General features: G+C 39.8%; 1 protein-coding gene across 1 annotated transcript in view; it reads right to left on the reverse strand.

The window, feature by feature from the left end:
* Nucleotides 1-4,407: 4,407 nt before the first annotated feature.
* The window catches only part of NRDE2 (NRDE-2, necessary for RNA interference, domain containing), a 766,517-nt gene continuing 746,193 nt past the window's right edge, over nt 4,408-24,731 (reverse strand). Inside the window, exon 13 of the mRNA XM_044073622.1 lies at nt 4,408-6,676. Within this exon, the coding sequence (XP_043929557.1) occupies nt 6,551-6,676 (126 nt within the window). The 3' untranslated portion in view covers nt 4,408-6,550. The remainder of the gene's footprint in view (nt 6,677-24,731) is intronic.

Consider the following 24,731-nt stretch of genomic DNA (forward strand, 5'->3'; position numbering starts at 1 on the left):
TCTGAAGGATATCCGTGTCCGATGCACTTTCCACTATGGAGAAACATGGCTTCATTTCTACGACATCGATATTGCCTACAGAAGAACAGTTGCTCTACTGGAAGCATGACTTGGGGTTGGGGGTTGGCATAATGCATAATGGATAAGGTATTTACCTTACAGACAAGAGGTACAAGGTTTGATTCTCATCAAGGGAAATAGGCTAGACTTAAAAAAATGTCCCACAAGGGCAGCTAGCCTAGTATGAACCTAAACATGTTTCGCTGGCATGACAGGCTTCTGTGGTTATGGTAAAGAAGCTTGATAGCTTGTCCTTGGAAACTTGGTAATTCAAACAGATATAGCTAAGGCCTTTGGCAGCATATCACATGCAGTATTATACTGCATAATTAAATCTGGTATTACTCCATACTTGGCCAATTAGTTGAACTGTTGGATGAAGTTCAGAAAGTTTACGGACATGATCTAAAGAAACTTTCTAAATGGGGGGGACATTACAGGTAAATACTATTATTATGTTACGTTATGTTATGTTATTATGTTATGGTCCTTTTCAATGGTTTATTTTTTTGAATTAGGAATTAATGGTTGTAAAAAATTTACTGATGACAGTAAATTAGAAGAGACTGCAGTAAGTACAGTGGTCAATTAAAAAGAAAAGATGTATGAGAGATTTACTCCTATACATTTTCCAGCTATACTGCATTTATAAAATTTGTTTTAATTAAAAACATATTTAACAAGTTATTACTACAATGACGTTATATATATAACTGTTGGTGAAAATCTGATCGAATTGTATCCCTTTAGTTAGAACAGCTTAGGGTATAATTTATAATGTCTTTGATGCTATAAAGTGTAGAATTTGCAATGAACTGCCCACTCCATGTACAAACCCTTGGTAGGACCGATCCCTGTACATAATGCCTTCTGCCGGTATAACAACACACATCTACCTCAAATGAAATAGGTAGAGAAGCACTTGACTAGGAAAATTAAAGGTGACAAGAATTGACATCATCATGAGAGATTTCTTCCATTCTTATTCTTTATATTAAAACAAATACAGATTTCTAAAGGAGGACTGTGTAAAACTGTTTTAGTTATCAGTGACCTTTGGTGTTAGGCGCTTACTATCTTGACTTAAATAACCCCCTACAGTCTCAAGAGAATGACAGTTTTTACTAAAATTACCAGTCCACAATGATAGACTGTGACCATTTTGGCAGTTTACACAGACATCTAAGGCTATGAGTGGTTATTGAGTTGCTTCCTGCAGAACAAGGTTTGACTCCTTCAGCCATCATTTGCCTATGTAACACTAAGCAAGTCACTTAACCAGGCAGTGCTCCAGGGCCGAATCTAAAAATAGAAGGTCCACATGGATCAGTGCTCTGTTCAAGTTAATAAATACAAATACATGAAAAGGAATTTCAAGACGGCCACTGATTGAACAGCTTATTAATTAAAGCTCAAAAAGCAAGAAAACCAATAAATGATGAAAACAGTTAGTAATCTGGTTTAAAGTTAGCTCCTGGTTGAAAACTATTCTGTCTTAGAGTCATCTAAGGAAAAGAAAATCTGGAAGAAATAAAGATGGAGTGAAAAAAAAAGTTGGGTTGGACAAGGACCAAGCAGAGATTCCAGAGGAACCAGACCAGTGTATGGTGCAGATGCAAGTTATGGCTTCAAAAAACTTTGAATAAAAATTTCTCAGGCACACTAAGAGTACTTACAATAAGTGGGATCCCATAGAAGTATATAAAAATCAAATGAGTAAAGACTGGAACAAATAGAGGAAACACTGAACAATGACTCTAATGTACTATTCAAGCCACAGAAGAAAGAAATGAAGTTAAGGAGAGACTGACAGAAGAAGAGACATCTCAAGGGAAGCTGCTCCAAAATGTGTCCAATGTGAAGGACAGAGCATGAGGAAGAATGGGATGTTTACCCGCCGGCCAAGAGAAGCTGGAAGGAGCAGCTGGTCTAAGCTTCAAGAAAACCAATACCAACAGTTGGACTGGTGTCTGAAAGCAGGACATAATGACAGAAAGAGCAAACCATGTTTACGTACAAGTAGGTCTTTTAAAAAAGCATCCAAGACCAACACTTGAGAAGATAACATACCAAAAGATGTTAACAAAAATTTAACTGATGGGAAGGTTCTGAAATTTGGAGACTCCAGAGTTCTTTTTGATTTATTCCAGTCATGAGGGAATGTCAGCGAGATGGGGTGATTGAATTCTGCAGTATTCAGAGTGTGTGTGTTTTTTTTTCTTGGGGCTCAAATTCTCAAATTTATGGCGGCTCACCAGCTGCTGGAAGGAATTAAGCAATTTAACCAGCAAAAACACAATAATCAGGGAGAAGGAGGTGCAGCTGCAAAACCATCTGCAACCAATGATAACCCAACATAAGGGGTTGCCAGTGAACCCCTTCCTTTTGTTCCAAAAGATTTGGAAAAACAAAGAACAGCACAAGTATGAATGAATGAATGAATAAATGAATGAATGAATAACTGAATAAACAGACATCCTTTTTCATATGGACAATGATAAATACTTATAAGCAGGGTACTAATTCATTGCAAGTATAGTTGTGAAATAGAATACCTACCACATAGTCATGAACTTTTTCTAGCACTCACAACAAATTGCCACCAAATCAGAGAGATATTTTAAATGGAAGTCTTGTGGGGTTACCTATCACAGTCATAGTGATGGATTTGTCTGAGGACAACAGCAATACAAAAAGAAAGTTTTAAAATGTCAAAATTGACCCTTTCTGCTAGAATATTTGTTTAACATTATCATTAGAACAGAAGAAAAATGGTACTCATCCAAGCAACAGAAAAATTACAAAAATAATTTCCTACGTTAAACAATCTAGAACAATTAATGGTTTTATAATGGCAAAAAAAAAAAAAAAAAAAAAAAGAACTAAAGATGGAGTGAGGCAAACCTGGTTTTATGCACTCTATCAATGTAACTGCCCCATCAGGGTGAGAATGATACTTCCCTCATGTCAGATGGCCACAAGACTAATATACAAAAAGAGTATAGAAAGAGAAATGAAGGTAACAGGAACAAATGTTAAGTGATATGGCTGCAAAACGTCCTCCTGACAGAAAGAAATGAAGCACATTTAACAACATTCTGAGAAGGCCATACTAAAGGCAAACACTACAAGAACACTGTCTTCCAACAAACAGTTTTAAATGATGCAAAAGCTAGCTCAGCGCTGAGACTTAACAGCCTTTTAGTCATAAAACTTTGAAGGAGAAATGTAAAGAGGTCCTCAGCCGGGACATCTATGGAGGAATACATCTTTGATTGTCTAGTGTTTTGCTATCCATTAGACTGCAGAAGACAAATAGGGGCATGGAAAGCAACCTCACAAGAGAGAGAAACTCAAACCCAAACAGCAAAATTAACCAAGAAAGCCATGTAATATGTGTAAGGCAGCAAAGTCCAGAGAAGGTTCAATCTTGAGTCCTAAAGAAAACAAATGACTTTACTTTGGTTTATAAAAGGAATGAATCGGGGAAGGGGCAGAGCACTGGTGACAAATCTTAGAGTCCACCTCAGACATCCTCCCAAGTAGCAATGGACTAAAGCAGTGATGGTAAACCTATGACACGTGTCAAAGGTGACACACCAGCGTTCACCAACCTGAGTTGCCAAAGAAGCTGCTTTTGCATTCGTTGCTCGTGTGAAGTGCACTGAATTATTTTGTGCCAGGAGCCTGTTCAGCAACACTGCTGCAGATGTACGGAAGTTATTAACCTCAGACTATTTCGGTATACTTTCTCGATAGAGTCTGCAAAGGGCAGTGCTGACATTGTTTTCTCTTCATGGTGGCAAAGGCCAAGTAGTCTGCATTTCTAGGAGTTTGCTTTTTTAAATTCCTCTCAACTGTCCCTCTTAATCCTTCCTAAAACTGGTGACTTTTTACACTTAATAATGACAATAATTAGATTTATAGACTTATTTTACTTTAGAAAATGTATATTAATTCATGTTCATTTTTTTCTGTCAGTGTTTCAGATTAATAGTACTAGTAACTGAAAACTGTCCTTGTCTCTTATTTTTAGATTTGTCCCTGATTCTGTTGAGATTTATCCCTGATGTATTGAGAGCTATGCTGTTTTATTTACTTTTATTTATTTTTTTTTTTTTATTTTTTGCTGTTTTTTTTTTGGGAGGGTGACATTTTGCGTAATTATGTTTTTGTTGTGTCTTTCGGCTTTTCCCGGTTAGGGGTCGCCACACCGGAAACTCCGGTCCGCTAATGACATTGGCATTAGATTTTTACGTGCCGAGTTGCCGGCCCTGACGCACAACCTTCAACGAAGGTACGCCCATTCATGCATGTCTCCACACAGAAGATGCTCTAGCTGAGAATCGAACAGGACAACGTCTTACTGTGAGGCGACAACGCTACTGCAGCACCACCACCGCAGTCTTGCGTAATTATGTTTATTCAGCTGAATGCTAATATGACAACACACATGGGGCTTGATGGGGCCTGCTAAAATGCATGCAGGAAGCAAATGACCAGCCACAAGAATTTTCCTAAGCTAGAAACATACCCCACTACCCTGACGGGGAAACAGAGTTAAAAGCTCACAATCACCAAGGCTTCATCATTGGATGCAAAGGGAGGAGGCAGTGTTGACTTCAACATGTCCAAAAAATTCAATTCCCAACAGCAGGATCCAGGGAGAAATCTCCTCACAAGGCCTCCTGACAGTCGACAGACAAGGTGGATAAAAATGACTTATTCTTGAAAGAACTAACCAACAACAGGGGGAAGAGTGCAGTTAAAACTGCAGATTTCGATAAGGATACAGGTGAGGTGGTCCTTAGGCAAGGACTCCAGATCCCTTACCTCATGCTTGACAGCACTGTGCTGAATGTCCTTTGACTAAAGACTGTTTTAACAATTGTCTTTTCTTACAGCCATCCAATGAGATCATCTCAGGAAGGGGCAAATGATAAATAACACCACAAGTCTTTACTGATACTGGTAAAGTGGCTACTGGCACTGTTAAAATATTGGCATTGACAACAGCAGAAGGTGACATAAGTCATTCCAAAACAGTACAGGCACAGCTGGTGGTCCTATTTTGGAATCCAGTAATTACACAGGCACTTAGGAAGTCTGACAGATTTAGGCAAAAAACTCTTCTTCTGATACTAAATACAACTTTCCTGCAATGACTCAAGATAATCTCTGGAGTGTGAGTGGTACAGATGAATTAGACCCCCTGGCATTTAGTATGTCCCTTAACCCAGGTAGCTAATTCTTGTTCAGGTGACAGGGGTGATGTAGAGAATCTGTGGATGGACAACATGAGGCATAGCACCTGCAGACACAGCTTGCTTAGGCCATAGCAGGTATGACTACTCATGACATAAGTGCTAAAATCATACCAGCTGATCGAATTTCAAAAGTACTGATGAAGAAAGTCCTTATACCACTATACAGCAGGAGAATTATTCTTCAATGGAGTAAAGAATGAACAAACAAGTGGGTTAAACTATAAACTGTAGAAAAAATATAATAAAAGTAAACAGTTTAATGGAGGAAATTGTGAAACGGCAGAAATGCTTTCCCTATTGAGGATAATGGTGATGTCAGGCAAGAGGAAAGAAGTAAGAGAGGAGACTTCCTCTATTAAATACACTAGCAATTACTCTACTGTCGAAGATGGATTTGATTAATACACAAATCATCCTCACATGGTAAAGTCCCGAAAAAACACCTGCCGGCAATGCTGCCACAAGGTGACAGACATTCCATCTGTTTGTCCTAGCATGCAGCTAGGGATCACAGCAGGCTTATTACACCCAGAATATTCACGTCATCCAGGCAGAACGAGTTTACTAAATTAACGATGTCTGCTCCCCTCCAGTCCCTGAGATTCAGGTTATACGCTGTAACAATGGCTGCACTGCCTCCATCAGACTCTGGATGGCAGAATGCAGAGTAAATGTCAGGATGCTAAGTGTCCCCCCACACACACACACACACACACATACACAAAAGAAAACTGCTGGCATATGCTTATGAAAATCCTACAAAATGCAGCTTCAACCAACTTATCTCAAAATACGTGCACTGGTGCAAGGAAATACATTTCGCTGAACTGACCTGATAAATCTGTGACACAAAAGGCTCTGGAGAAACTTCACTGCAATATGGAAATACGGATTCAGCCATTTTTGTAATTGCAAGATATTTAGTTTGTGTTTCAGAACTGGTACATTTTAAAAGTGAATCTCTCTGTTTCTTGTCTGCTGTTTGAGACTCACTTTTGTCAAAAAATTTTGAATCCTTGCTACCCAGTAAAAAAGCAGTAGGACATCTGGACAAGGAGTACAAAAGTGAGGCTTAACATGACAATGTTTCTGAATGAATACAGCTAATTAAACAAGGAGCATCTGCCAAGCACCATTTAGTCTCCCACAGCTGCAAATACTTGAGAAAAATGTACTTTTTCTCAAATGTTATTGGTTGCAACAGTTTTAATCTCAGTTCATTACTAGTCCTCCAATAAAATTTCTAGTTCCTCTAAAGGTATTCTCACACGCAACTCTTTCTCTGTCATTAGATCAAGAAATTCTTGCAACTGATCAGGGAAATATTCTGCCGCATCCATGTAAAGCGCCTAAAAAGAAAGAGAGAAAAAGATGTCAATATACATCAGACAGCTCTTAAAAATTATGTTGTAGGCTGTTAATTACTCAGCTCAGTTATCATCAAACTATTTGTAAAAGGATGATACCACTGTGCAAAGACAATGCCTGTTTCACATGGCCTTTTCTCCTGCAGCATCAGCTAGTAAATGCACCACTGTCAGATTTTCTAAACAGAATCTAGACAGAAAGATGAAAATAACATACCAGTACTCACCATATCAGCTGGCCTGTTTAGGAATCCTCAGTGAGTAGACAGTTGGGATTTCCTATTCTGCAATCCTTAGCTCTGCTGTGTGCTTTTTTTTTTCACTTTGGCTACCACATTTAAATGTATGACGTCTCCTGTCAGCAAATGCTGTGATGCTATACAATGAACTGAAAGAGCATGTCTAGCCCATGTGACCATCAATTTAAATCTCACCAACTGAACAAGCTTCAGCAAGATATAAAACCTGCATAAGGGGAGACCTTCCACAAACCCAGGCAATTACAGACCAGCTTCATATGCAAAGCCATGGAAAGACTTATCGTGGAACTAATCAATCAGGACATATGGAACCTCCAGACACCAAACCCAACTCAGTTTGGATTCATCAAGGAAATGTCAGGCTTACTTAACCTGGTGGATTTTTTGAAAAGCTCACCAAAACAATGGATGAAGGCAAAATGATACACACCTAGGAATAAACCCCTATGCCAACCACTGGACTAGCAACTGTCTCACTGATACTATGCAAGAAATTAAAATAGGGAAAGTTACCTAGACAGACCAGTCACCAGAGACATCCCGCAGGCTTCTCTGCTGGGATCTTTCCTCTTTGGCATCTACATTTATGAAGTAAAAGCCAATACCAAAGGGCTCTGACTAAGTTTGCAGATGACTGCTAGCTAGGAGCAGTTACTGAATCCCCAAATGACTTAGCCATCCTGCAGGAAGGTTTGTCCCAAATAAATAACTGGTGCCAGAACCATGGACTGAAACTAAATGCGAAAAATGCATTACTGTATTCTTTGGGAATTCATCTACTCCAGGGAACTACCATATTAACAATACATCCCTAAGAGCTGACCTACTTGTTCGGGATTTGCAAACGTATGTGGACAGTGATCTAACTTTTAACAAACACGTGTCCAGTGTTGTAAGACAGTCCTCCTATATTGCATAGCTTATAAACAAAGGGATTGTCTCTAGACCTAGGGATGTCATTGTTCCCCTTTACTCAGCCCTAATTAGGCCAGTCATTGAATAAAATGCCCCCTTTGGCATGGATCTGTCCAGACATATGCAACAAATGTAATGCCCACAGGGATAACCATACTAAACGAATACAAGATGACCTAAATGGACCGTCTCAAAGCTCTGTCACTATAATCAGTATCCTGCAGACTGCTAAGCAGTGACCTGTATCCGGCATACAAGGAACCCTCTGACCCAGTACTGAAGGATTTACTGCACATCAGCAATGGCATCAGAAATACTCAAGTCTATGGATCCAAACCTCTTCTGCAACATCAACAGAATGATTTGGAGGGACTGGTATATCTCGCAAAGGATGCCACTGCTCTGGAACACTCTCCCCATCCATATAAAACAGTTTATCCTGTCCATATTCAAGGGCAACTTTAATCTATGGATGGGAAACAAAATATTCACTCCAGGACTGCCCCTGTACTACTAATAGACACAGGCAGCTCCTAAATGCTTTATCCCATGCATGGGTCAAATTATCTATGGTATGATCCCGGTTACTCTCATTAAAGGTAACATACAATTACTGACCACTGGATGGGTAAAGGCCAGTCTATAACCAGATTGGATAGGTTAATTCGAGCACAAAAAGGGAAATTGGCTTGGCTTAAAATGGCCTGCAAGCGTAGCTAGCCTAGTACTTGAATATGAACCTGTAAAAGAACGAACGACAACAACAACAGTCTACAAGGATGTGTAAAAATATTCCAGTTTACATGGAACTTGCAACAGCAGCTGCATAATGGAGGGGGCCATAAGGGCAAAGTTGGATAGTGGAGGGGGGGGGGGCAGTCCCACATAAGGTAATAACCTGTGTCCTAGAATAGCATCTTCACAGAGCATTATGCTTCAAGTACTGCAGATGTGCAAAGCAAAGATAGTTCCACTTTCAAACTACAGTCCTTTCCCACAGGCAGCAAGTGTACAATTTCTTATATTCAATTACCCGCTTTGCTTAAACATTACATATTTACGAAAAGACAATCAATTTATTTTCTTTGTTGACTGGAGAAATCCAATTGGGTGTAGAATCTCTTTTCAGCAGAAACCCATACAGAAAGGTTCCACTGGTACAATATAATACAAGACGCAATGCAAATGATCACAGGCAAATTAAACATTAGTATCGTTCTTGACAGTACAGTATTAGAAAATGATACACAGTAACACAATGAACTGCTTCCCATTATATAAAAACATACGGAATAAAAGTAAACATTCACACTGGTACAATCATACAAGTAAAATGCAACTTCTTTTGCTTCTATCTTTTAAAAAATTACATTTTAAATACAATACAGACCACCTGTATAAACCTAGTTGTTTAAAAAGAGCATGGTGCTTGGGAAACCTTTTGATCAAGTCCTAAAAACAAAGGATGAAAAGTGCTCAACTATTCAAAACTGGAAACAATCCAAATTTTACCAAACACACTGGCTATGGGGATTTCAATTATCCCACCATCAACTGGGAAACCTATGCTAGCCCTAACTCACTAGAGCAAAAGTTCCTTCACTTTGTTAATTCAAATGCCCTGGAACAAACATTCTGGATCTGGACCTCACCAACATGTCAAACAGGTGCACTGCTGCAACTATCAGACCCTCATTAGTTAAAACTGATCACATATCAGTCACCTTTGAGCTGGCACGAACACCAGAATTCACAAAGGGTAAAATCAGACTAAAAAACTTCAAGGCAAACTATACCCTCCTAGGTGATGGCATAAATGCATTCTAAGCAAGGTAAATAGGCCGAAGCTTACATTAAAGCCCTGTACAACACTTGCATAAGTGTATAAACTCAGAAGTACCAGAAAGAATCAAAGCCAGAGCCCCAAGTAAAAACATGCTGCCATGGTGGACATCCAGCATCAACAAACTTTACAATAAATGCCAAAAGTTGCTGACCATGAATACAAAGGCAAGGCCCCAACAATGGAAAAGCACCCTCCTCAGCCTCAACAGACAAATAAAACAACTTGTCGAGTCCTCCAAGGGCTCCTTTTAAAAGAAACATAGCAGGACACCCAAGGATAACTATAACGCCTTTCACAGCTACGTATGTAACCTAGAGGGTAGGACCTAAGCATGTGCAGTACTAGTGTCCAACAGTATAACACACACTGACCCCACAGAGATAGCAAACCGGCTACTGGATATGTTTGGTGAAAATTTCACTCCCTTATCGCCTCCTAACTTACAACAAACCTTCCTTCAGCCTCCTCCCTACCTTACATATCTGAAGAGCAGGTCTTCATAGACTTATCCAATGCAAAAAACACAGCCTTTATGGAAACAGACGACATCCCAGGTTGTCTTCTAAATAGGCTAAAACATGAACTAGCATCACCACTAAGTACCCTTTTCAATCATAGCCTAACTACAGGCTCTGTTCCTGCAGAATGGAGAACAGCTACAGTTATTCCCCTCCACAAAGGTGACCTAGCAACACACCCAGGGAATTACAGACCCATAAGCCTGACCACTCTCATATGTAAGGCCATGGAACATATCATTATGGACCTCATTAATAAAGACATAGGTGACCTCCAAACCCTGGCTCCTACCCAATTTGGCTTCATGAAGGGCAGAGCCTGCCTGTTAAATCTGGTGGATTTCTTTGAAAATGTGACCAAGGCCACTGATGAGGGCAAATCTGTGCACACAGCATACCTCTACCCGGCAAAGGCTTTCAACACAAATTCAGACATTACCAATAAACTTAACAAACCAAATGTAAACACTTTCTTTGTAAGACGAGTTGCCAACTGGCTCACAAACCAGACACACACTATCAAGAGAGAAGATTTGAGAAGGCCAACCCACTTAGGTTCTTCCTTCCTCTCTCCTTGCACTTTACTAGCAAAACAAAAAAAAAAATTCATCTGATTTTACTGTATTTGTGTTTCCTCCTACTTTGCTTTTGCCTCTTCTTAAAAGTACTCAATTTTATTTATTCTGCTGCACTTATTGCTGCTTGGTAGTAGCCTGATTAAATTCTGTTATTCTAAGTCTTTTGGTTTAAGCACTTGGGCTTCATACCGGTTGTTTTACATTAAGAAGGTTTGTGGTCTGCACTGTTGTGGCAGGACAGGTAGCTTACATCCTTCTAAGCTGAGAATTGCTGAATGAAAGCTCAGTGTCTGCTATTCTAAAAGTGTATTAGTTCTGGTTTAAGCACTTGGGCTTCAGGCCAGTTATTCTACATTAAGAAGGTTTGTGGTCTGCACTCTTGTGGGAGGAGAGGCTGGATTCTGGCCTTCTGAGCTGGGAATTTCTGGTCACAGGCTTATTGTGCCTGCTTATTCGAAGTGTTTCTTTCTGAAATTGGTGCGCCTTGTTGCTGTAGCATTGGACCAGATTCAGGCCTGCTGAATCTAGCTTTGTTTGTATAATTTGAGCACTGATCCAGGCCATCTTTTTTGGAGAAGGTTCTCCTGCACCCTAGTAGTAGGAGTGTGCAGTTAGAACTTGTCTGATTGAAGACTGCTGGAACAGGGTTCAGTTTTGATTTTTTTTCTGGTTAATTGGGTAACTTGTCTAAATCAGATTGTTCATTTGTTAATGTTTTATATATATAAAAAACAAAATTGCACTTTATTCATCTGCTTTTTACTGTATTTGTGTTTCTTCCTACTTTATTACTAGGGGCATTGACTACAACTCTGAACTGAGATATATAACAATAAGCATCTTTTTATGCGCATTTAAAGTGTTTTTTTGATAGTAGCTGCTTTATTTTCTGAAAAAAAATATATACTTGTTTCCCGCCTTTCTAAGCTAGTATAGTCCAGTTTTAGTGCTGAATTCAGGGCCGTGTTACAAATCTCTATGTTTGCCCACACCTTACTTGGATAGAAGGAAGTTTCTCTGTTCACCTGTGGGAGAGGGGAGCTTTGAGCAGCCTATCTGTCCCTGGAAGAGTGGTTTCAGCCCAGAAAGTAGTAGTTTATTGGCCACTTTGGGCTAATTTCTCTCTCTTTCATTTCCCTGCTATAAAAACCGCATTTGCCCGGTTTTGTGCGCCGGGCAGTGCCGGTTAGCTAGGGTATAAGTATTCCCGGCTCCACAAAGTCTCCTCTTCAATTTTTCCCTTGGAACTAGACAAACTTTTAACTTAAGCACTCAAGCCATTCATTTCTTGCCCTGGCACTTGCTCAAAACTCATAGCAAGCACTTTTAAACCCTAGCACTACAGAAGGACAAGGCTCTCTATTCAGCCTTACCAGCCATTCAGTAAAACAGTTTACTGTATCTATCCAGGCATGTCCAAAGGGCAGTTTCAGGTGTACTCTCCAGTCCAACTGGTGAATCTGGGTATTGAGACAATGTTACAACTGCCTCATGTACACAGACAACCCTCTCCTCCTACCACCAAATACTAATAAAAGCGAGAGATGCAATTATAGAGCCAAACTGGAGGCTACGCTCTCTCACTCCAAGACTGGATCAAACAGTCAAGAGGAGAAGGGAAATACTGGCATCACACCACCAGTCTCACATAGACCCATTAAACCAGCACCGGCAAAAAACACACATAAATACACGAAAACATACTCAGAGGTTCTAAATACAAAATCTGCAAAAGCAACAGAGCACTCCAAAGCAGACATCCAAGCAACCTCCACCCCCCAACACAAACCATGAAACACATACTTCACAAAACCAGTGTGCCACGCAATCACAGCCCTCAAGGCAAAATAACATACCCAACATACTAGTAATAGGTGACTCTATAGTCAGGCACACTGACGTCCCACTCAATAGGCTGAATAAGGAGAAGGTTACTGTTAGCTGCCTGTCGGGTGCCAGGATCCGCCACATAACACAAGCACTCAGGTCACTCCAGAACAAGTACAAAAACGACTCTAAAAACAAACAAAAAACCACAACTGAAATAACAAAATAAAGTGGTGGCCAAACGCAGTCGAATCCACAAACAAATTTATTGTTGTTAGTGCTTTCATGCACTATACCTTAGTGCACTTCTTCAGACAACATAATATTGGGTAAAACCTCTTAAATACAAAATACAATTAAAACATAATTATCGACATACCCAATCATTGATGCATCACTTAACTTTCAAAACTACATGCTCATAAAGAACTTCTAATACGCATATCTTGTCTATATTGTCTATATACAAAAGCAAAAAAATAGAAGTCTTTCTTTACCAATACGTTGGATACTATTCGAATTAATAATTTATCATTCCAAAGCTTTTAATTTAAGCAAACATTTGATGGAACAAACATCATTAATTCCAGGGTGAACACAGGCATTGGTCTTTAGCTGCCATAACAGTTCTTGCTCTTCTAATTTTAAATGCCATGGGCCACCTCTAAAATTTTTAAGAACTTGCTGAACTACTAAAAATTTAAAACTGTGGGAATTGTATTCAAGTATATGCCTAGCTAAAGCATTGGTACTAATACCTTTCAAAATAGCATTAGTATGCTCATATATTCTCTGCTTCAACTGTCGCTCAGTCTTGCCGAAATAGAATGCAGGGCAAGACTGGCATAAAGCTAGGTATACTACCCCTTGACTTTCACAATTAAATCTATCAAAAATACCATATCTAATATTGTTCACATAGAAAAAGTTCCCTATTTGAATGTGCTTACAGTAATTACATCTACCACATTTATACATTCCTCTCTGTTGTTTAATTTGTCTATGTGGTAATTCAAACAAAGTTTTGAAAGTTAGACCTCTTCTAAAAACCATAATAGGTTTTTCTCCTAAAATTTTATTAAGTGTTCGCTGTTGTGAAATAATGTCCCAGTTATAATATAAAATATGCCGAAATTGTAGCGATAAATCGTTAAATTTGGTCAAAAAACTGGTAACATATTCCCTTCTATCTAAATTGATGAGGGATGTTGTTTCCTTATTATTTATTTCACCACATTCATGTCCTTTAGTTAATAAAGGTCCTAGGATGTTGTTACATCTCGTCACTTATTTCTTTGGATAAACTTTTGATTAATTTCAATGGATACCCACGATTTAAAAACATACTTTCTAAACGTTTACATTCTTCTTTAAAATCTTCATCACTGGAACACATCCTAGAGGCCCTAACTAATTGGCCTTTAACTATTCCCCTTTTCTGAAAAAAGGGGTGGTTACTTGAAAAATGTAAAAAAGAGTTACTGTAAAACGGCTTCCTGTATATTAAAGTTCTAAATCTCTTATGAGTTAAATCCTTATGTAGTTGAATATCCAGAAAATTGGTACATAGTTCATTATATTCAAATGTAAACTCTAGAAATGAAGTGAAGGAGGTCATCACGTCAATTAATTGTTCTGCATCATCTCTAGAACCCTTCCAAATAATTAGAATATCATCTTGGTAGCGTGTATACCAAGTAACGTGTTTTGCATACATTGGGTGGGGGAATAAATAAGTATGCTCCCAATATGCCATTACTGCGTTAGCAAAGCTCCCTCCACATGGGGAGCCCATAGCAATCCCCGTTTTTTGTAAGAAAAATTTGCCTTGAAACATGAAGAAATTGTTTCAATAGTTTCTCCAGAAAGGTTTTTCATAAGCAAAAATTCTCTCACCCAATCCATCCCCAGTTCATGTGGGATTACCGTGTAAAGGTCTTTGATATCAATAGTCAAAAACCCATAAGAAGTATCAAATATGATATTGTTAAGATGGTGCAAGACATGCCATGAATCTCAGCATATCTGAACTTCAGACTTAAGAACATCCTTTAATTTATTGTCGACCCATTTTGCACATGCATATGTAATGGATTTACGTCCATCTATAATGGGCCTTAAAGGCGGGTTTGACATATTTTTATGTAACTTCGGTACTCCAAAAATAACTGGGGTTAATGGTGCAGGCATGGTAAAGAAATGATAGCTATCCAAGGAGATACTAGCTTCAATAAAAAAGTCACTCAAAAAGTTTTTTATCTTTTGATATGCTTGATTAAATTAATTTAATGAAATTTTACTATAACTAGGAGTTGAAAGCATTTTACGCATCCTACCATTGTATTCAGACTCATACATAAGAATTGCCCCTTCTCCTTTGTCCGGTTTCATAACACGGATTTTGTTTGATCTTATAAACTCAGTGAATTGCTTCACTTCATTATTGCCTTCAAAATGAATCGCGTTGCGATAGTAATCACTGAAAGCTACTCTAAAATGCATTTCAGACATTTTTTCAAACAACGCTATATTATATTCTAAAGGAGGATTAAAGGTGCTAGTCACTCGTTCATCAGACAAAACACCACTAGAATTTCCAAACATAGCCTTTAAATTCATTTTATGTGTAAATAACTTCAAATCACATACAGTACGTGATAGGTTAGGCTTACTGTTGGGTACAAAATTAAAACCTTTAGCTAAAAGCTCTATTAAGTTTGGAGAAATAGAAACAGAGGTAAAATTATAAACATGAAAATCTTGGTTACTATTTTGCAAAATGTTCAACTGTCCTTGGTCTCGCGAAAGAGTTACCTCTTGCACTTGTTGTTTTTCTTTTGTTGTGGACGCCGGTTCCAATTGGAATTTGTCTGGTAACCATAACATTCTTGTTCTTGTGAAAACCCTGGTTGTTCGCCTGTTGACCGAATTTTTGGTTTTTGCGAACCTGTTGGCTTTGTTTGGAAATACGCTCACTGCATCTGATACCATTGTTCAAGTTACCATTATTAGTTTGAGAAAGGTCCATGACGTCATCTATAGGTGCATCGACACCAGCGTCGTTGTCAATGGAAACCAGGGACGCTCCTGTGCTTAATGCACTCTCCGAATGCCTAGGGGGATCTGGATAAGCACGATTGTGTTCATATGCTAATTTGTCACGATTAATTTTCCGTTTTTTGGTTTCCATAATTTTAGTCAACAAAGCCTCAATACTAGAAAAAATGCGCCTATAGTCAAATTCATACCTAGAAAAATCTAGGTCACTGGTAATGTCCTTGTCCAACTAGTCTAGTTGACTTCTCAAGTCAATCAATTGTTTTTCATATTGCCCAATAAGGATGTGCAAAAAATCAAGACCTTGTTTGTTAAAAAATTGAACTAATTGTAGATGAAAGTCTGAATCTTTAACGACGCCTGATGGGTATTTCCACTGACGCAGACCTTTAGGGACAACTGCAAGCCTTATACATTCATTGAAATTGGAGATTTCAATTTGTAATTTTTTGTATTTCAGCAGGCACTGATCAAATTGTCTTAGTTTCAAAACAATGTTATTATTAGATTCATGCTGTTCGGAAATATTACTTGATACATCTTGGTCAGCTCCTACAAAAATAGTAGGCATGCTGATAAACTCATTCAACTTTGGTAATGTGTTGATGTTGTTACTTACTGAATTTTGGTCACTGTTCACATGGTCAGGAGGACCAATATTCGCTGAATTATGAGATTGATTACTCACATGGTTACTTGGTGCGTGAACAGGTGCCAGTTCGACATTATTCAACGTACTGTGCATAGTCCCAAATGTTGGAACTGGCAAATTGCATGTTGGTAAAGAGCCAGTATTAAAAATAATGCCAGTCTTTGGCCGAACCACAGTTTCAGCGTTGTTTGCCTGTTTGGACATATTCCTCGCCAGGTCATCCACTCGCTGAGTTAACTGCTGAATTAATACTGTGAGGTACCCCACGGAGTCTTCTTCTCGATTAGAGGCTCCAGGACTGTTAGGACTCGTGTTGAATAAAGATTGGGATGCCGCGTTGCCACTACTAACCGCCATAAAAACAAACAAAAAAACCACAACTGAAATAACAAAATAAAGTGGTGGCCAAACGCAGTCGAATCCACAAACAAATGTATTGTTGTTAGTGCTTTCATGCACTATACCTTAGTGCACTTCTTCAGACAACATAATATTGGGTAAAACCTCTTAAATACAAAATACAATTAAAACATAATTATCGACACACCCAATCATTGATGCATCACTTAACTTTTAAAACTACATGCTCATAAAGAACTTCTAATACGCATATCTTGTCTATATTGTCTATATACAAAAGCAAAAAAATAGAAGTCTTTCTTTACCAATATGTTGGATACTATTCAAATTAATAATTTATCGTTCCAAAGCTTTTAATTTAAGCAAACATTTGATGGAACAAACATCATTAATTCCAGGGTGAACATAGGCATTGGTCTTTAGCTGCCATAACAGTTCTTGCTCTTCTAATTTTAAATGCCATGGGCCACGTCTAAGATTTTTAAGAACTTGCTGAACTACTAAAAATTTAAAACTGTCCATGTTGGTGTGAATGACCTGAGGCGTACCTCCCTGGACTACATGAAAAGAGACCTGGAAGAGCTCTCTGATCACATAGCCCAGGCTGGTATGACCCTGACCCTGAGTAGCATCCTGCCCTCACCAAGAATGATACCACGGTATTAAGAAAAAATTATCAATTTCAACAATTGGCTAAGTTTCTGGTGTCATTCAAAGGGGATCCAGTGTCTGTCTGCCTGAGATGACATGCTCGACAAGCCAAGCTGCTTCACTAGAGACAGCTTGCACCTGTCACCCTTAGGCTTTCGAATACTGGCCAACGCTCTTGCAACCCCCATAGTGCCTTTTTTAGGCAAGGCTCAAAAGACAAACTCACCGCCATAAACAGCACAAGTAACAAAAATCTGAGGGTAATACTATTCAGAGCCAGAAGTCTAAACCTCAAAATGCATGCACTCAAAGCACTCCTCAGTATGGAGAAATTCAATATATGTGCAGTAACAGAAGCCTGGTTTAAGGCTCCAGAGAGCACCCCAGCACTACCAGGCTACAACTCATAGCATACATTTCAGCCACAGAACCTGGACCGAAATACAAAAGGCAGGGGAGTATCCATATTCATCAAGGATACCCACACCTCCAGGTTAGTGGCACAGCACGATGCTTCAGAGATTATCCATGTGCAACTAACAACAGGCAAAACTGCAACTCAGATTGTAGCTTGTTACAGATCACCCACCATGTCCCAGGACCCCCATTCCGCATTTCTCGAAACACTGGGTAACATAAAGGTCCTACCAAACACCCTAATATTGGGTGATTTCAACTACCCAAACATTAACTGGGAGAACTACTCAAGTACTAACTCCCTTGCCCAACATAGAATTTATAAACTCAAACGCCCTGGAACAACTGGTCAACACTCCCACCAGATGTGACAACATATTGGACCTGTTCATCACCAACATGGGCGACCAGAGTTCCACACCGGAGGTCAACCTCTCGCTGGTTAGATCTGACCATAAACAAATCACTTTGGATATCCACATTCCGCCCCCACCCCCGGACAAGGAAACCACCGTGAAAAGTTTCAAAGCCCCCATGCTAAAGGATAACGCTGTCCTAGCTGCAAAATCCTTTACTAATGCATTCTACGGGCACCTTCAAGAATGCACGGATCGTGCTATCCCAAACAAAACCAAGACTCACTCCTCCAAGAAAAGGAAACCAGTCTGGTGGACCCCTGCCATAAACAAGCTATACAACAGAAGGAGGAAACTAGTACAGAAAAGAGTAAAATCCCAAGAAGGGAAGACATCCCTGATCAGTATCAGCAAGAAACTACGATCCCTCATAAAATCGTCCAAAGCGAGCTTTGAAAGAAAACTTGCCAAGGACTCCAAAGATAACCACAAGGCATTCTTTAGCTATGTCAAGAATCTGAGTGGCAGTGCTCAGATCTGCTCAGAGTTAGTGCAGAATGGCACAAAATACACTGAACTGACCGATATTTCCAACATCCTGGCAGACAAGTTCAGGGCAAACTTCACCCCCCTCTCATCCCCAAAAGGGCCCATAACCATACCAGAAGAATGTAGAGCCCCTGAAATCACAGACACTCAGGTTAAAATAGCCCTCTCCAAAGCCAAAAACACAGCATCAGTGGGTGTCCCAGGCTGCGTCCTACAAGAGCTCAAAGACGAACTAACCCCTCACCTAAACACACTGTTCAAATTCAGCCTCTCCACAGGCTACGTACCCATAGAGTGGTGCGCAGCAACGGTTATTCTGCTCCACAAAGGTGGAGCCACAACAGACCCCAGGAACTATCGCTGTATAAGCCTGACTAGCTTGGTCTGCAAGGCTATGGAGCGCATCATCATGGAACTCATTAACAGAGACATTTGGAACCTCCAAACACTGGACCCTACCCAGTTCGACTTTGTTAAGGGCAGATCATGCCTCCTAAACCTGGTGGACTTCTTTGAGACAGTTACCAAGGTTACAGACGAGGGAAAGGTGGTACACACAGCCTTCCTAAACCTCGCAAAGGCCTTCGATACCATTCCCCATTCAGGTATTATAGACAAGCTCACCTGCCTGAACATAAACCCCTATGTCACAAGCTGGGTTGCCAATTGGCTCATGGACAGAACCCACATAGTGAGAGTTGCGGGAGCTAGGTCTAACTCTAAACCGGTTACAAGTAGCGTTCCTCAGGGCTCAGTCCTAGGACCCCTCCTGTTCGGCATATACTTCTCAGATGTACAGACAAGCACAGGAGGACTATGACTGACCAAGTTCATAGACAACTGCAAACTAGGGGCTATAACTGACTCACCGGCTGACACAGACATCCTCCAAAAGGGTCTCACTGAGACGGATACCTGGTTTCAAAATCATGGCCTCAAGTTAAATGCAAAAAAGTGCATAGTTCTTCCCTTTGGAAAAAACAAAGTACCCACAAACTACCACATAGGTGGTAGTCCCCTAAATATGGAAAATGTAATAAGGGATCTGGGGACCCAAGTAGATAGTAATCTCTCCTTTGATAATCACATTTCCAAAGTGGTTAGAAAATCCTTCTATGTGGCCCACCTAATCACAAAAGGGTTTACTTCAGATCAAAAGAGGTCATTGTGCCCCTCTACTCATCACTCATCAGACCCATCATAGAGTACACCGCCCCATTTGGGATGTACCTTACAAGACACCTGCAACAGCTGTAAAGACCACAGAAGTATCTCACCAAGAGGATCACTGGCCTCAAACAGATGCCCTATGCAGCTCGACTGAAAAAACTCCAGCTGTACTCTGTTGCATACTGCCTGCTCAAAGGTGATCTCTGCCTGACATACAAGGCCATGTCCAACCCAGAACTGATGGACATGCTCCACCTAAAGAAAACCTTATCCCCTCAAGCCACATGTTCTAGGGATCTAAACCTCACCACAACAATAAATAGAACGTGCTGGAGGGATAGATTCCTGTCCCAGAGACTTCCCATGCTTTGGAACAAGATTCCAATCTACATTAGGAGGAGCTCCTCGCTAGCACTCTTCAAGAGAAACCTTGACGAGTGGATGGGAAACAGAAAGTTTACCCCGGGATCACTTTAGTGGCTCTGCTGGACAGAGGCACAGGGAACTAAGGGGGCGGCAAAAGCCAACACATTCTAGCTAGGCTTATAAATGCTTTCAGGCAGATAGCCTAGTACCTACCTATGAACATATGAACCTATCAAAGTGGGTGACTTCACATCAACCAGCAGACCTGTTACCAGTGGGGTGCCACAGGGGTCAGTGCTGGGCACCATACTGTTTGGTATACACTTCTCAGACGTTCAGGCCAAAACTAAGGGGTTGTGGCTGACAAAGTTTGCAGGCGACTACAAACTAGGTGCAATCACTGAATCCCCAAATGATGTCAGTATACTCCAGGAGGGTCTCACACAGACAAATGACCGGTGTATTAGTCACGATCTCAAACTGAATGCAAAGAAATGCATCATCATTCCCTTCAGCACAAACAATGTCCCCTCACACTATCAAATCAATAACAATACCTTATGTACCCATGAAGTGGTAATCTGGGATCACATGTTGACTGCAACCTTAACTTCCACCACCAAGTGTCTACTGTAGTACGGAAACCTTTCTACATGGCACACTCAATTAGTAAAGGCATCGCCTCGAGAGCAAAAGAAGTTATAACCCCCCTATACTCGGCACTTATTTGGCCCATAATCGAGTATAATGTCCCATTTAGCATGTACTGTACTAAGCCCCTACAGCAATTAGACAGACCTCAGAGGTTTCTAACAAAGTAGATCAAGTGGCTCCAGCATGTGCCTTACACAGACCGACTAAAGTTTCAGCCACTATACTCTGTATTGTACAGACGTCTTAAGGGAGACTTATGCCTAGTCTACACAGCAATCCAAGACCCAAACCTAATGAACTTGCGGCATATCTGTAAATCAAATGGGACTAGGGCTACCCGTTTCATGCCTGTGACTTAAACAGAACATGCTGGAGGAACAGACTGCTACGTCTTTGGAACAGGCTACCAATTCATGTGAAACACACAACCTCTATGACACTGCTGAAGAGGAATCTGGATGAGTTGATTGGGCACAATAAATTCTTACTGGAGATAGAGCCCACAACCTCCCTGGACATGGGCAGTCATCATTAAATGCAATCTTGGGTACTGACTAGCATTTCTATGGTATTACACTGGGATGAAACAGCCAGGCTTAAAATGACATCCGGGTCGATAGGCTAGTAATCTCCTATGATCCTGTGATTAAGCCAGTTCTTAGCATGATTCTTGTGTCTGGTTACTTATTTGCTTGGAGTTTCATGCTTTTGGAGATTTTTCTGCTAATGTTGTTCACTTCATAATCACACCATTTATGCTGTGCAATAATAAACTGAGCGAAGGCCATAACCTTCACTTGAAGGTTTCTATGCAATTTTAGTCTAGTGATACAAGCACAACATTTCTCATAAAATAGCTGCAGAAACCTACCGAAGCCTTAAAGATATGAATGCCTTCTGTTTTGTACTTTTTGATTTGGATATCTGCAGTGCTCTCAGCCACATAACTGTCTGAATTACAGTGCAGTCATTTTTATGTAAACAGTCCATTAACCAGTCATGCAGGTCACTCTCTAACACTTGGAATGATGCAACTTTAAATCTACATGCTTTCTTAGTTTGAGGTATGTTCTGCAAATCTGCTTTACTTTTTCTACAGTCAAAAAACAAAAAAGTTTTACTTATCATAATGCCAGATCCTCTGTTGTGGAGCTTTTCTCACTGGGTCTCTGCTGAAAACGGGCACCTGGCCCAGTTGGACACTACCCGGTTAACAGATGTAATAAACAAATAAATAAGTAAGTAAGTATTGCCTTCTTCTGTCCATCTCGACCTGTGGGTATACCGGTTCTGAGGCCAGACATATCATAAGAACACATCTGCATGGTGATCAAACAGCTGTCCCTTCTTTGTGTTCCCAGCTTGATGAAACTGCAGCATTAGCATTTTGCAAATGGGAGCTGATTCACTTACTGGCTTTTCATTTGCTGACAAAGATGGTCTGCCTATGTGAGCATGTAAACACAGACTGGCTACTGAGAGTCATGTGATTTTGCAGACATCTGGCTGTATGTAGCTCCTTCTTTTGTACTTCTTCTCTCCTGTCTCTAATTGTGGGAATTAGTTATTATACGGATGTTTTTCCACACTCAAACTGCAAAGCCAGCTCCAAGGTAATACAAAGGACTACCCCTCCCCCAAAAAATGATCACATGCACTTCCCTTAGGAGGCTTTCTCCGTTCTCCCAATAAGGGCACCCACAGTTTCATCTGTTGAATTTCCTCTATAACAGTACTTTCATAAACCAACAATACTTTGCATGTTTGCCAGCACTGTAAATACACACATGCCTACTTATTAGCTCTATCTTAGGCTGCAACTGGACAATTATGTTATTATAGCCATTTAATTTAGGCAGCCGTTAGATGATTATCTGTTACAGTTTGACAGATTATGCATGTAAATTGTGATTGATTATTTATGCACATTGCTGGTTAAAAGAAATTATATACATAGTGTTTAAAACCTGTGTTACTTCCATCACCTTTGCAAAGTGCACTCGACTTGTCCTGTTACCTATAGGTTACCTAAAGGTAACTTGGCTCACTCTCACCTCGCTTGTACTCTCTCCACACCTTTCACCCATTTTTCCTTGTTTCCTATCCTTTTTATCACTCTCTAAATCTACTACATAGCCTGTCTTGTGCCCTGTAACCTAAACCCTTATTACTTTTAACACCGTATTACTCTTCTGTTTCTTGCTGGTATCCAAGGCTGCAACTGCTTGGAAAAAAAACCAACCATTTTTATAACATGAAAGGAATGATCATTCTTTCTTCACCTCCCACTGAAATCAAAAAAATGTTTACAATATTTCTAGTCTAAAGACAATGTTGCAGTATGTAGCAAGCAAACACAGAGTAAAGCAGAATAAGGTAGCCCAATGTTGGCTTGATCAGAGGGAAAAATGAACTAGTATAGCACAAGGAAATTGATGTAAACCACATGTCTTAGTGAAAATACTAAATGTAGACCTTGCACTACAGGACTTCCTCTGCAGACTTATGGAAGCCATGTCTTTATAAAGGAGGACATGCAGAACTTGAGAGTTTGCAGACAAAGTATAAATGGACAAATATGAGGTTAGTCAGTCTGCTGGTGGCAGAGTGGGGCATATACAGCCTCAATACAAACTAAAGAATGCCTAACCTACAACTTGCAGTCGCAACAGCCAGAATATATTCCAAGGATCATTCAGTGTTAACTGTTCTAATAACAGCGACTGTACATCATACCTCTCCATTGTCCTTGATTTTTTGACTCACATTTTGCCCTGTCTCTCATAAAAAGTTTGATTTTCTGGTAAATCAATGAGGATTACAGCCAGCCAATTTATTTATTTATTTAACATTTGTTTACCAGGAAAGTCCGACTGGGGACAGAGCCTTATTTCAGGGGAGGCCGGGGAGAAAAGTTCCAGAGCAATTTACAACAATTTAAAACTAACAATGAATAGTAACACAAACAATACAAGGTATACAGACGTACAAAATTGCAGCGGTAGTACAATTTCAAATATTTGCATTGAGAAATAGTCTTAGAAGGACATGCAGTAGAAATTGTGATGTCACATAAGTTAAATGGCATATTAATTTACAGTGAGGTATCACAGCATCTTGTATAGTAAAAAAACGTTAATGATGCCAGGCATTAAGTTTTCATTATTCTTACTGTTAAAAAATGCATGTTGATGAAACACTTGTTGCTAGGCTAAAATTGAATGTGAATTGTTTTGGATTTTGAGCCTTTGCCCCCACCGCAATTATTTTTGGCTTTGTCCAGAATTCTTAAACAAACATGATGGGAAGTGTGTGCGACATAAGAACCCCTTTATTTCTTGAAATTCTGGATAAATTATATATTTTATAGAATTTATCAGTAAAAGATGATCTCATGCTGACTGTAAATGAAAGCTATCAAGAGAGCTCCCACTAATGGCTACAATAACTCTCTCTCTCACTCTCTCTCCTCTGACTGCAAGCTGCGTAGCAGACTGTCACAGCCAAGATCCTGGTGTAACCTTTCAGTTAAGTCTTCAGGTCTCAATTCACCTGATGAGAAGAAAGATGTCTGAAGTTCAGCATTAATATTTAAGGCTATGAGCTGTCCACTAGTTTACTCTCCATTTACAAACTGAGTGACCTTGAGAAACTCACTTTACCAGACAGTACACATCTTAAAGGAGACAAATTGGTTTAGTGGTCTCACAAGTTAAAAAGGGAAAAACATTAATTTATTCATTCCCTAATTATCTGCATATTCCAGTTTAGTGTCACAGCAGGGTAGCTGATGGGTTCAGCAATTCTCCAGAAAAGAAGGCACTGATGCACAAGGCATACAACCTAAAGCATCAAAAGCCC

The sequence above is a fragment of the Protopterus annectens genome, chromosome 6.part0, assembly GCF_019279795.1.
Source record: "Protopterus annectens isolate FY-2018-M chromosome 6.part0, PAN1.0, whole genome shotgun sequence".
Taxonomy (NCBI): Eukaryota; Metazoa; Chordata; order Ceratodontiformes; family Protopteridae; genus Protopterus; species Protopterus annectens.